The sequence below is a fragment of the Pogoniulus pusillus genome, chromosome 16, assembly GCF_015220805.1.
Source record: "Pogoniulus pusillus isolate bPogPus1 chromosome 16, bPogPus1.pri, whole genome shotgun sequence".
Taxonomy (NCBI): Eukaryota; Metazoa; Chordata; class Aves; order Piciformes; family Lybiidae; genus Pogoniulus; species Pogoniulus pusillus.
The window spans coordinates 6,670,947-6,685,045 of NC_087279.1; the positions used below are offsets into that span (position 1 = coordinate 6,670,947).

The 14,099-nt window shown below is 49.4% G+C and overlaps 1 protein-coding gene across 4 annotated transcripts in view; it reads left to right on the top strand.

The window, feature by feature from the left end:
* Nucleotides 1–14,099, top strand: part of FGD3 (FYVE, RhoGEF and PH domain containing 3) — a 94,936-nt gene that overhangs the window by 55,379 nt on the left and 25,458 nt on the right. For all 4 annotated transcript variants that reach the window (XR_010305165.1, XM_064156270.1, XM_064156272.1 and 1 more), the window contains exons 5-9: nucleotides 8,328–8,417; nucleotides 9,529–9,665; nucleotides 10,869–11,025; nucleotides 12,607–12,745; nucleotides 13,423–13,481. Coding sequence is in view for 3 of the 4 variants with exons in the window: in XM_064156270.1 (XP_064012340.1) it covers nucleotides 8,328–8,417; nucleotides 9,529–9,665; nucleotides 10,869–11,025; nucleotides 12,607–12,745; nucleotides 13,423–13,481 (582 nt within the window). In the remaining variant the exon portion in view is untranslated. The remainder of the gene's footprint in view (nucleotides 1–8,327; nucleotides 8,418–9,528; nucleotides 9,666–10,868; nucleotides 11,026–12,606; nucleotides 12,746–13,422; nucleotides 13,482–14,099) is intronic.

A 14,099-nucleotide genomic window follows, 5' to 3' on the forward strand; every position in this document is an offset into this window, starting at 1 on the left:
CCTCATAAGAACTGCAGCCAGTCCAGGTCTTCCTGGAGGGTGACTTCTCCCTTCTGGAGTGTCAACCTCCCCACTCATCTTGGTGTCATCTACAAACTTCATCAGGGAGGTCTTGATCCCAACATGCAGATCACTTCTGAAGATACTAACCAGTGTTGGGCTCAGTGTCGATCCCTGGGGGACCCCACTTGTGTCTGGCTGCCAGGTTGAGAAGGAACCATTGACTGCCACCCTCTGAGTAGGGTCTGGCAGTCAGTTCCACACCCACCCCACAGATGATTTGTCTGGGCTGTAAGGTGTCAAGTTTCTCTAGGAGGAGGCTGTGGGACACCTTGTCCAAAGCCTTGGAGAAGTCCAGGTAGACAATGTCCACTGCTTGCCCTGCACTGACCCAGTGAGTGGCTTTGTCACAGAAGGTGTTCAGGTTTGTCAAGCACCACCGGCCCCTGGTGGATCCATTCTGGCTTGCCCAGGTCTTGTGCCACAGCTGACTGGTGATGGTCCCCAGGAGGATTTGTTCCATAACCTTCCCAGGGATTGAGCTGGGGCTAATGGGTCTGTAATTACTTGGGTCCTTCTTGGAACCCTTCTTGTAGACAGGGATGAGTTTAGTCTTTTAGTTTTCAGGGATGTCTCCTGATCTCCATGACTCCCCAGTGATTATGGAGAGCAGCCCCACAAGGACATCAGCCAGCTTTGAGCACCCCCAGATGGATGGCATCTGGGCCCTTAGACTTGCACAGATCGAGCTCCTGTAGCAGCTGACACAGCCACTCTGGCTTCAGTGAAGGGTCTGTGTCTGCACCAACCTGCAGCCTTGTTTCTGTGGCCTGGGACCCAGCAGCATTGGTAAAGATGAGGTGAAGATGATGTTGAGGACTTGTGCAGTGCTGTTGGTGACTGGATCACCTCTCCTGATCAGTAGTGGGCCAGTGATCTCCTCCTGTTCCTGCTTCTTGTGAATGTATCTGAAGAACCCTTTCTTGAGGTTTCTGACATCTTTGGCCAGTTGCTGCTCAAGCTGAGCTTTTGCTTCCCTAGCTGCATCTCTGCATGCCCTGGTATTGCCCTTGCAATCTTCAACAGGTGACATTACAGTTTTTCATCTCTGGTATGTTTCCCTTTTGGGTCTGAGCAGATCCAGAAGTTCACAGTTAAGCCCAGGGGATCTCTTGTTTTGCCTGCTGCCCTTGCCTTGAGAGGGCTTGAGAGTTTGTTGTGCTTCTCTTCTTCCTGAAGGGCATGTATGTGATACACAGCAGGTTCTCTCTTGTGTTTTGAGTCATTCTCACCTTTCAAAAGGCATTTTTGACCATGACCAAGCTGCACCAAAGGGGCTGGTTTGCCACAGCCGTGAGGAGCTTAGAATTCTGCTGCTTTCTCTTGTGCCCTCTTCTGGGAATGTGGTGCATGAAGCTGATTTGTGTGTTAGGCGTCCGCATCATCCTTCCACTGCCCCTTTTTATTCTGTGGCAGGGTTCGAGCACTATGGACTAAGGAGCACAGCTTCCAGCAAAGAGAGCCAGTACCATTCAAAGCTGACTTGTTCAGTCACAGAATCACAGAATACAGCCAGTTGAAAGAGACCTCCAAGCTCAGCCAGTCCAACCCTCAACCCTGCACTGCAGGGTCAACACTAAACCATGTCCCTAAGCACCAGCTCCATGGGCTGCTTGAACACTTCCAGAGATGGTGACTCCAGCACTGCCCTGCGCAGCCTGTTCCAGTGTCTGAGAACCCTTCCAGTGCAGAAATATTTCCTAGCATTCAGCCTGAACCTCCCCTAGGGCAGCTTGGAACCATTTCCTCTGCTCCTGTCACTTCACACCAAGGAGCTCCCTTCAGGGAGCTGTAGAGAGCAACAAGGTCTCCTCTCAGCCTCATCTTCTTCACACCAAACACCCCCAGCTCCCTCAGCCTCTCCTCATAGCCCAGGTGCTCCAGGCCCTTCTCCAGCCTCCTTGTCCTTCTCTGGGCATTCTCCAGCTCCTCAATGTCCGTCCTGGAGTTGGGGGCCCAGAGCTGAACACAGCACTGTAGGCGTGGCCTCAGCAGTGCTGAGCACAGGAGGATGGTCACCTCTCTGTCCCTGCTTCCCACCCTGTTTCTAACTCAAGCCAGGATGCCATTGGCTTTCTTGGCCACCTGGAAACTGCTGGCTCGTGTTCAGTGACTGCCAACCGACACCCCCAGGTCCCGCTCCAAGTTGCAGCTTTCCAACCACATATCACCAAGTCTGTAGCTCATCATGGGGTTGTTGTGTCCCAGGTGCAGGACCTGGCACTTGGCCATGTTCAGTGCAGCTGAAGCTGGCAGTTCACATCACCCATGATAAAACTAGTCCTTTTCCAGAAGCAAGGTGTCTGCCCTGCTGAAAGGAAGAGAGGAGAGTTCAGTCAGCACCAGCTGCTAACTTGAGAGCTGGGGAGCCCTTTAGTCTGGAGCCAGCATCTTTTTCCTGCTTCCCCCTTTCTCTGTGCAGTGCCAGCTGAGCAGCTGCAGGGCAGAGGTAAGCAGCTCTTTACTGAAGCTGCAGGCTTCTAGGAAGCTTTGTTGTAGTTGGTGGGGATGCATCAGAAGCACAGCTGCAAAATGATTTAAGGATGGCTCAAGACCTCCTGGGATATGAAGTGAAGCTTATGAATAAAGGGAAGTATGGGGAAAAAAATCAGATTTGCTTCTTCCTTCCCTTTTACTTCAGATCCCTTTCCATCCACACATCCCATGGCTGGGGAAGCAGCATTGCCTGATGATTGACTTGTGTGGCTTGCTTTAGTCTAGCTTTAGCTCTGCGGTGTGATGTAGCTTCCCTTGGAATCTGCAGCACAGCCTAACAGGTCTTACTATTGACACAACAGTACTGGAATGTGCTTTAAAAATCTGAGGAGTGGCTTCTTGGGCTTCCCAGTTGTCTTTTATCCAAATGGAAATGAAGAAGGGGGATTTATTAGTTTGGATAATGCCTTGGAAGATGCTGGGAGCTCCAGGGACTGAGGCATGTTGGCTTTGATGGTTACAAAACAAAAAGGGGAAAGGACCATAAAGTGAGGTGAGAGGCTATGCGGCTTGCCAGCTGCCTGAGAACCACAGAGTGATGCTCCTGAGGTGGCCAACACTTCATAACTTTCTATTTAGATATTTTTCACTGAGAGTAATATGTGGTTGTTAGTAGTCACCAAAAAAAGCCTTTCTCCATCTGTCCTGCTTCCTGCTGTGTAAAACACAATAATGAAGTCTCATGTGGGCCTCCTACAGTCACTGGCAGAGGCTTCCATACTCCCTGCATGTGGCTGGAGTTTCACTTCTGATTTTACTGTACAGTTTGTGTTGGGAAATTTGGCCTGTAGTCCTACAAGTCAGACCTCAGGGTGAGATTATCTGTGTGTATGTGCAGAGCTCCATGGTTTTGCTGTCTGAGTTTCCTGAGCCAGTGGTGTGTGTTCTCATCAACTTGGCTAAATATCCGGAAGAAATGGAGATTCAGTCCCAGCAAGGAGCATGACCAAGCACAGGATAACTTTTCCACATTTGTTTCAGCTCTGTTGAGCAGGAAATGAGTCTATAATATTTCTGTGAACTTGTGTTCATCTTAGAGGTGACCACTGGGGTTTTAAAGCATAACCATCTATGATTGTAATGTAAGCTGCATCAAAGTCCCCTCTATAGGCTGGGGACTGAGTGGCTGGAGAGCAGCCAGAAGGAAAGGGACCTGGGGGTACTGATAGATAGTAAGCTGAAGATGAGCCAGCAGTGTGCCCAGGTGGCCAAGAGAGCCAATGGCATCCTGGCCTGCATCAGGAACAGTGTGGCCAGTAGGACAAGGGAGGTTATTCTTCCCCTGTACTCAGCACTGGTCAGGCCACACCTTGAGTGCTGTGTCCAGTTCTGGGCCACTCAATTCAAGAAAGATGTTGAGGTGCTGGAACATGTCCAGAGAAGGGCAACAAAGCTGGTGAGGGGCCTGGAGCACAAATCCTATGAGGAGAGGTTGAGGGAGCTGGGCCTGTTTACCCTGGAGGAGGTTCAGGGGTGATCTTATTACTGTCTACAACTACCTGAAGGGGCACTGTAGCCAGGTGGGGGGTGGCCTCTTCTGCCAGGTAACCAGCAATAGAACAAGGGGACACAGTCTCAAGTTGTGCCAGGGTAGGTATAGGCTGGATATTAGGAAGAAGTTTTTCACAGAGAGAGTGATTTCCCATTGGAATGGGCTGCCCAGGGAGGTGGTGGAGGCACCGTCCCTGGGGGTCTTCAAGAAAAGACTGGATGAGGCACTTAGTGCCATGGTCTAGTTGATTGGTTAGGGCTGGGTGCTAGGTTGGACTGGATGATCTTGGAGGTCTCTTCCAACCTGGTTGATTCTATGATTCTAAAGCAGCTTTCTACAGCAGTCACTGAAAGCTTCTTGTGCTCCAGATGCAAGCTGAGAATGGTTGCTTCAGGGTACTGCCCAAGGTTCCTCATATCAGACCTTGGTCTTTTACTTTAGATTTTCATTTCAGATTTGCTTTGCCTCATAACCAGGTCAGTCTTTTCATCCCTGAGTTTGTGGTCCAGGCGTGTTTGGCAGCCACCCAGCCAGGTCAGTGAGAAGGTTGGCAAGGAGCAGTGATGATGTGCTTGTGGCCAGATCATTGCGCAGCTGAGCTCAGCGTCTGCCCTTCCCCAGCTGGTGTCTGTGCCGGGGCTGTTTGAGATACAGATATATTCCCAGCACAGGTATCAGTCTGACCCTTATGAGAAGCTGCTTCTGTTTGATTTCAGGCTGGTGTTTTCTTTTGATTTAAAATGTTTAATGGGCAGTGTCTTGGTTCTAGTTTAAATTTCCCAGAGACTCAACTACAGTTAATAGAACCAATAACAATTATAGGATGCTTTTCCCTCCCCCCCCAACCTTTTACCAATAAAGGAATTAGATGTAGAAAGGAAAAGGTAAACCACACCCAAATAAATAGTCTCACTTCGATTTGGAAGTTAAAAGAGAGAAGTTTAACAATAAATAAAAGGTATTTGAGGTAAGGGAGTTACAAAGAGGTATAGGGAAGGAAAAAACAAGATACAAAATATATATCTACAAGCAGAATGATGGCAATGGGTTTGTCCACCATGGAAGGATGGCCATGTGGTAACACAAAAGAGCAGCAGGAACAGGTGGGCAGAGGCAGGTAGGTAGGGCAAGAGAGAAGGAGTCAAGGAGTTCTTGTGTTTTCACAGGGACTACACAGGAAATGGGAGTGGGTTAAGCACTACACCTGGTGTCAGGTTCAGACTCACCCCCGGGGAGGAGTCGGGAGGACCTGGGACAGGTTCAAGGCCATCCCCCCAGGAGGGTTAACCCTTTACAGGCAGTCACAGCTGGAAATGAATTTTTGAACCTTTCACAAGGCAGCGAGAGAGCATCGGGCGCTTGCTGCTGCGGGCATCGGGCGCTTGCTGCTGCCAGCATCGGGCGCTTGCTGCTGCCGGCATCGGGCGCTTGCTGCTGCTGCGAGCATCGGGCGCTTGCTGCTGCCGGCATCGGGCGCTTGCTGCTGCCGGCATCGGGCGCTTGCTGCTGCCAGCATCGGGCGCTTGCTGCTGCCGGCATCGGGCGCTTGCTGCTGCCGGCATCGGGCGCTTGCTGCTGCGAGCATCGGGTGCTTGCTGCTGCGAGCATCGGGTGCTTGCTGCTGCAGGCATCACAGCTCCCTGTGTCCAAGAAGTTAGCGCTCGCCGCTTCCCTTTCCTTGCCTCTTGTCACCCCCCGCCCCCAGCCCAGCCCTGGGAACAAGGCTGCAGGAGATGGAACTGCGGTGCGTGGCTGGGGCCAGCAGCCCGGTGCTGTGGCCGTGCTGAGCATGCAGCAGCCACCTTGGGCACAGCAGCGGTGACATGCAGTGAGAGGAACCAAACAGCCCAGAGCCTGCCGCAGGCTGTAAATATAAGGAATAAGAATAATGCACATCTGAGTTTGCAGAGCTGCTTTCCTGTTCCTTTAGAGACACAGACCATGAAATGCCTTGGTCACACTGAGCTGAGCTGCGACTCGGGCTCTGTTCAAGCTCTGCTGCTGTGGGACAGCACCGGGGTTGAAGAACAGAGTTGCTCATGACTAATTAATCTGCTAATTAATTAAAAAATCTGTGTGCTTTGAAAGGCAAATATGTTGCAAATGAGTCTGAAAAACACAGGTAGCTGCCCCTAGCAGAGACAGCCACTGAAGACAGTGTCACTCTTCAGGGCTGAGCTCAAGCTGGGAGTCTGTTCAGCAGTTGTTTGGTATTTAAGCAGATGTCAGCAAGTTTATTGGAAATCTAAACTGAGCTGCAGATGGAGAAGGTCAGGAGGTTACAAAGTGCCTCTGTTGTGTAAAGATTTACATCTGAGAACAAAAGTATTTGGTTAGAAATGGTTATTTTTCAAATTCTGAATTCAAACAAATCCAAGTATGCTCTTGGCAGCTGGCTTGCTGGCCTGATACATCAGGGCTCTTTGTTCAGGCACTCTTCTGTGCCCAGCAGAGCTGGCAGGGAAATTCCTTCTGTGAGAGACCCTCAGAGTGAGCTGCAATTGGGATGGCCAGCAGTGCACTTCATTTTAAGCTGTTGGATTTGCTTGTAACAAGTTCAAAGCTTGGCTCTGCTATTATTTGTAGTTCTTTTTCCCTAAACAGTAATATATATAGCATGAATGACTGGAGAGCAGGATGTTGTGTAGCACCTTCGAAGCTTAGCCTAAAAGTGGTTGGAGTAGCAGGGAAGGCAGAGTGTGCTTTGTTCATGGCACACCACTTGCAGGGTTGTGCCTGGAAGAGAAGCATTGCACTGAAAGAAGGCTGATGCCTTTCCACATGCACAAAAGCTGCTCACCTTCCCTCAGTGCTGGTGTCACAGGACTGTGGGTCCTTCGTGCTGAGCACAGCTTCATTTCACAGGGGTTGACTGCGTTTTGGTGTGTTTGAGTTCATGGCTTCCAGCTCTTCCACTCGTCCTGTGCTTTGCTGGCAGGGGGATTTACATTGTTCTTGTCAACTGTGCTTAGAAACAAAATCAGGCAATACTGAAGAATCTTAAAGAGAGAATTTAATTGATGTTCCCTAGTGGTGTGGTGGTGGCCTGCACAGTTATGTTTAGAAATGCCTGCCACAAATGCTAGCAAGTTCACAGAGACAGGCTGTTGGGATGGAGAGCAGTACTGGTGAGGAGCCCAGGTGCTTCCTGAGCTGAGAACAGCCCTGCACGTTTCACACACTTTGTCTGGACTTGTACTCCGTGGCTTTGTCCAGGACTTCCATCACCCTGCCTGAAAGTTTGCCATATGCTTAAGGAAATGGCTCTTGGTTTTGAAACAGCATCTTCATAATTTTACTTGCTACCTTTTAGTTTTCCCCTGGAAAAAGCAGTAAATAATTGCATGCAGTTGCTGCTGTCTGTTCCATTAATCATTTATCTATCTCCTTTGCTTTCATCTCAGTTATCATTTTTTTCCTGGATGCAGCCCAGTAAAGTTTCCCTATGTTTGATCATCTTGCTGCCCGTTTTGTGTTCCTGAACACAAAGCAGGCAACCCTCAGCTCTGGGCTGATTTGGTTCTCTGTAAGCATGGCATTTAGACCCTTACAAAGGTGTGTAGAGTTTGTCAGAAAGCTTTAGCTGTCATCCTAATAGTTCAGGTGTTTTAAAGCACTTAGAGAGCCAAGAGCCTATGTAGCTTTTGGAGAAACTGTGAATAAAGTTAGTGCTTCATAACTGCCTTCAAGATTTTTAATAAGTCCTTTCACATTCTGGTTTTTAATGTAGCTTAATGAAAGACTTCACAGAGTGGCTTGGGTTGCATTGCTGAAATGCTTTCCAGGGAATGGGCTGGCATTGAAAGCTGCACAAAATTATGCCATAGGGGAGGGTCCTGTGGGTCAGGGAGCGAAATCTGAGGCCAACAGGTCTGGTTTCTAGTTTTCTTCTCAGTTACAGGACCTGACTCTGAAAAGGAGAACAGTTGATTTACAGTCTAGTGCCTCAGTACAGACTTAGTGCCTAAGTCTGGACTTATTTCCAGATTTGGAGGAGGCTTGTGGTTCTTGATAGAAAACCATGATGAACTGGAGTGATGTCCTGCTCAGCCACTGAGGCTGCATCACTAACTGCTCCTTCAGAATACAGCTTTAAAAATGTCCCTGGAACAAACCCATTGGTAAGGGATGTGGAGCAGGTTCTGAACTGTTACCTTCCTGCAGTCCAGGCTCCCCTGCTGGCAGAGATTTTGGCCCACTGAGAAAATGGAAAAGAGCAGCTGATGAAACTGAGGTTTGCAGGTGCAGATGGATTTGTTATTTGTGCCCTTTTTTTCAGTGTACAGAGCCCCAAAAGCTATTCAACATCGCAAATGAGCTGCTGCATACAGAAGAAGCTTATGTGAAAAGACTCCATCTGTTGGACCAGGTAATTCAGTTTTGGATCCATTCCCTTTCTTTCCTGTGAGCAGCAATAGTGTCTCCCATTCAGCCCAATAGTGTGAACATGCCATTTCTAGGTGGGAGCTGGAGTTTGCTGGCCAGGCTTTGTGCTGTGGGTCTTAGAGGAGGTCTCTGAGTTTGAGGGTGTCAGGAACGGGGAAGCAGCAGCCTTTGATCCAGCCTTAGATGCCATCGACATTCAGTTCCATCCTGAGCATGCATGGAGAGGAAATCGCAAGGGTGCTGCAGGCACTGAGAAGTGATGAAATCCAAGATTGCTCTGTAATGTGCCAGAGCTGTACTAAATCGAGGCCACCCAGGCCAGCTCCATGCTCACAGCCCAGCTGGGGCTCACTTTCATCCACCACATTTCGTAATGATCGTCCAGAAGGTTTACGCGTGGGGATAAAGTGGAACTGGTGTGATGAGGCTGAACTTCCTTCCACAGAAACACCAAGCTGAGTCTACAGGGGTCAGGCATTGCTCTAGTGATGTCAAAGAACAAAAAAAAAACGGATAGGCAAGAAGGAAGTAAAAGTGGGGATGAGTCAGTGCACACCAAATACTTTTGCAAAGCAAGAAGGAAAAGGGAAGAAAAAAAATTGTCATCTAGCTAGAAACAATGTTGGAAGCTGAGACTTGTGGAGTCCTCTAGGACTTCTGTGAAGACTTTCCAACATTTGCTTTGGATGATCAGGGAGACCTTTTCCAGACCTTAGAAATCCAAGGAGTGCCTTTCCTTTTTTTGTTCAATGCAGTGTCATTGTGCCCCCAGAGAAACAAACCTGCCTCAGGCAGGAGGAAGAGCCCTGCAGGGAGTGGTTCTTTGTGACCTGCACTCCCAAAGCCGAGGTGCCTGATCTTCTCAGTAGCATCTATCAGTCTTTCTCAACTTGCTCCACAGATGTTACCAATGCTGACTGTGGCCCATAGTTAGGAATCTAACCCTGACTGGCTTATGTTTGGTGAACATCCTGACAGACCCTGAAGGCAGGCAAAGATTTGGTGCTCAGCTCTGTAACCCTGCAGTCCAAAGCCAGCATGTCTAGGGGTGTCTTTGCAAATGCCTCCTGGCACTGACTCCTTGCCTCCTGCAGGTGTTCTGCATGAAGCTGTCAGAAGCAGGCATTTCATCTGAAGTGATAACGGGCATCTTCTCAAATATTTCTTCCATCTACTGTTTCCATGGACAGTTTCTCCTTCCTGAGCTGAAAACAAGAATCACACAAGAATGGTGAGTACCTGTTATTGCAATCACTGTAAAATCCACTCTCAAGAAACTGTACCAAGGATGAGGCCTAGCCTGGCTCCAGGTTTGCAGCTGTAATTCACTGGTATGGAGTCTCTCCAACATTTCTGACTGCAGGACCAGACCTCAGAACTCAGAACCTCCAGAGTATGCTGTGAGAATTTTTTCAGCCCCAAGTGCTGCCAGAGCTGTTTTCCTTTCCATAGTTCCACTCTCCTTTTAGTGCAGTTCTATGAAATTGCAGTAGTGGGAAGGAAGTTGCTTATTTTCATAGAATCAACCATGCTGGAAGAGACCTCCAAGATCATCCAGTCCAACCTAGCACCCAGCCCTGTCCAATCAGCTAGACCATGGCACTAAGTGCCTCAGACAGGCTTTTCTTGAACACATCCAGGGACACTGACTCCACCATCTCCCTGGGCAGCCCATTCCAATGCCAATCACTCTCTCTGCCAACAACTTCCTCCTAACATCCAACCTAGACCTTCCCCGGCGCAGCTTGAGACTGTGTCCCCTTGTTCTGTTGCTGGTTGCCTGGGAGAGGAGACCAACCCCCACCTGGCTCCAGCCTCCCTTCAGGTAGTTGTAGACAGCAATGAGCTCTGCCCTGAGCCTCCTCTTCTCCAGGCTGCACATCCCCAGCTTCCTCAGCCTCTCTTCACAGGGCTGTGCTCCAAACCCCTCACCAGCCTTGCTGCCATTCTCCGGGCACCTTCCAGTACTTCAACATATCTTTGAATTGAGGAGCCCCAGCCTGCAGAGGTGTCTAGGTGGACATGTGTCTGGCCCCGTGGGACTGCCCAGCTGGACTGAGCACCATCTCTGCATTAAGGCCTCTGCACTTTGGCTGGGGTGGAAAATTATTTTTGAGAAGTGGAAGCTTGCCTCAAGATTTTTGTGCTGCACAGCAGAGACACACAGAGGTGCCTCTAACAACACATAGTCAGGTTCAGGTCGATTGTCACTGTGAAGAGTGAGGTGGGGACAGGAATGTCATCCTTCCTATGGCTAGGTTAAGGTTTAAGGTTAGGATACCTTATAGATTGCTTTCAACTTACATGCAAACAAGGACTGCCAGGCTGTGTGTGTTTATGCCTGTAAGGGAGAGCCACAGTTCTCACCTCTCAGGGCTCTGAAGATAGCTCTGACTGCCAGAGATCTCAGGCCTTCTCTCTCTGCTTCCCACAGGAGTGTCAACCCACGGCTGGGAGACATCCTGCAGAAACTGGCTCCTTTCCTGAAGATGTATGGAGAGTATGTGAAGAACTTCGACAGAGCAATGGACATGGTGAACACGTGCATGCAGAGGTCCTCTCCATTCAAAGATGTCGTTCAGAACATACAGGTATGTTGTTGGTTGGCATAGTGTGCTTTGGAGATCCTCAGCTGTTTGTGTGAGGGGGTTGGGGTTTGCAGTGCATGACACACTGGTTAGCTACAAGAGAGTGCTGCTGGAATGCTAAAATCACACTGCTCTGCTGGCACTCCTCTCTCCCCTGCTGTGACACAGGTTTTTCACATAGGTGGCTTTTTCTTACTCACACATTTAAGAGGAGCACAAGCCCTAAAAGAAGCAGCTGAGGGAGCTGGGGTTGTTCAGCCTGGAAAAGAGGAGACTCGGGGAGATCTTATTGCTCTCTACAACTACCTGAAAGGAGATTGTAGCTGGGTGGGGGTTGGTCTCTTTTCTCAGGTACCCAGTGACAGAACAGGAGGACACAGTCTCAAACTGCTCCAGGGCAGGTTTAGGCTGGGTGTTAGGAAGCTTTTCACAGCAAGAGTGATTGGCATTGGAATGGGCTGCCCGGAGAAGGTGGTGGAGTCCCCATGCCTGGAGGTGTTTAAAAGGAGTCTAGATGAGGCACTTAGTGCCATGGTTTAGTTAATTAGAAGGTGTTAGTGATAGGTTGGACTCGATGATTTTAAAGGTCTTTTCCAACCTGTGTTTCTGTGAGCATCAGAAGTCACAGAAGGAAAGTTTGCCACTAGCCAACAGCTCTGGCCATAAATATCCATTGCTAAACTCTTTCTGATTTCTCTTCCCCATTAGCAGTTGTGATTGCTTTTTTGGCATGTATGTTTTCATTCTAACTTGGGGAATGTCAGTAACAGTATCTGCTGCTGGTGAAACTTTGCTGAGCTTTACAAAGTGGCAGGCAGCTCCTGGGGATTACAGCTCCGCACCAGGATGCCTAGCATGGATTTTTATGTGTTCTAACAATATAAAAAGCTGGGGGGAGGTGGAGGGGAGAAGAGCTATGCATAGGCCAGCATGGAACCCTTCTCTCCTCCTCTTCAGGCTCTAGGCCAGCTGAGGGGATGCTGCATGCTTCAGCAGGCTTGCAGGCATCCCCGGGCTGCTGCAGGGCAGACAAAGCTCATGCTTTTGGTGGGGAAGGCTGGCAAGGAGTGGCTTAGTCTGGAGAGGGAGCTCAGCTGCCTGCCCTAAATGGAAGGATTGTGGCTGGGCCAGCTGTTGGGAATCAAGCAATCCCCCAGGGAGCTGGGAGAGGAGGGGCCCTGTAGGGAGGGCCAGGGGCTGCTGGCTGGTGACTTTTGGAAGCAGGAACTGGGGAAGGTCCTCTCCTACCAGGCCCTCCTTCCCCATGGCTTTCTCTTAACCTTTTTCTGTGTGAACCCAGCCTGCTCTCTGCACAGTTGTGCGCAGCAAGCACTGTACAATGAGCATGCAGATGTTTTGCTGTCTCCCACTTGTGCCGAGCCCCTGCCATAGCTTTCTGAAGTGTCAGTCACTTTGTGACTGCCATACAGGACAGTGGTGGAGTCTGTTTTACAGTTGATGATCTTAAGGGTCTTTTCTAACTAAATGAGTCTGTGCATGTGTGAAGTCTCACACTCTTCTGACAGTGTGGGAATGGTCATTTTTCATTGCTGTTTACCAGTGTCTGTTTTCTCTCCCTTCCAGAAGCAGGAGGTGTGTGGGAATCTGACGCTGCAGCATCACATGCTTGAACCAGTGCAGAGGATTCCTCGTTACGAGCTTCTCCTAAAGGACTATTTAAAGAAACTTCCAGAAGAGTCTCCAGACAGGAAAGATGCTGAAAGTACATGTGAACTCTTCTGTGTCTAATGAGCACCATACAATCCTGCAGAGCTTTTTCTATGTGTTCAGATACAACTGTGCTAGTAATGGTCACCCGAGTGAAGCAAATGGTTGTGAAATACAGCACAAAGAGGTTTTGAGTAGAGAGCAGAGAAGGGTTGATGTGTCAGTGAAGGGAGCTCTGGCAAATAACTGGCAAAATACTGAAGTTTCTGATGGTAGGACATCTGTCATTTTTATGTAATCCATTGTATGGCTGAGGACAAATGCAGGAGGTCATCCTGACAGTAGGTGGAGGAATAAACAGCTTGCCTAGGCAAGCTCCTAAAAACATGCTTGTGAAGGCTTCAGTGACACTGAAGTTAACTTTTAGTAGGCTAGTTCTTAGAGGGTTAGTTTTTGTTCAGCTTTCTTTGGTCACTGTGGTTTTGGCTTGCCTAGACTTCAGGAGAGAGAGAAATGAATCCTTGGGATGCACTCAGCTCAGCTGAACACGCAGGAATCATGTACAGAGCTGCTTGTGCGCAGTCCTTTCACATTATGGCAGGACAAAATGCTGGCCTTGCTTCTGCAGCAGAGTTTTGCAGGAAAAACAGTAATCAGTGAGGTGAAAACCCCGAGGTGCTATGAACAGCTACAATCCAGAGCAGGCATAACTGTTGCTACCTTTTATTGCAGAGTCATTGGAGCTGATATCGACGGCAGCGAACCACTCGAACGCAGCCATCCGCAAGATGGTGAGTGGGCACTGCAGAGTGGGGCTGCCTTCTGCTGAAAGCCTTGGCTGAGCAGGGCTCCCCCAGTGCAAGAGGCTCAGTCATGTGGGATCACAGGATGTTAGGGGTTGGAAGAGACCCAAAGAGATCATTGAGTCTAACACCCCTGCCAGAGCAGGACCACACAATCTAGCACAGATCACAGAGGAACATATCCAGACAGGCCTTGAAAGGCTCCAGAGAAGGAGACTCCACAGCTTCTCTGGGGAGCCTGTTCCAGTGCTCTGTGACTCTTACAGTAAAGAAATTCCCCCTTGTGTTGAGCTGGAACCTCCTGTGCTGCAGCTTCCATCTACTGCTCCTTGTCCTATCCCAGGGAGCAAGTGAGCAGAGCCTGGGCCCTGCCTCCTTACCCCCAACCCTCAGATATTTGCAGCCATTTATTAAATCCCCTCTCACTGTTCTCTTCTCCAGACTAAACAGCCCCATGTCCCTCAGCCTCTCCTCATAAGGCAGTGCTCCAGTCCCCTAATCATCCTTGTAGCCTTCTGTTGGACTCTCTCCAGCAGATCCATCTCCCTGTTAAACTGGGGAGCCCCAAACTACAGTCAAGTAGTCTGGGGAGAATTTTCAAATTCT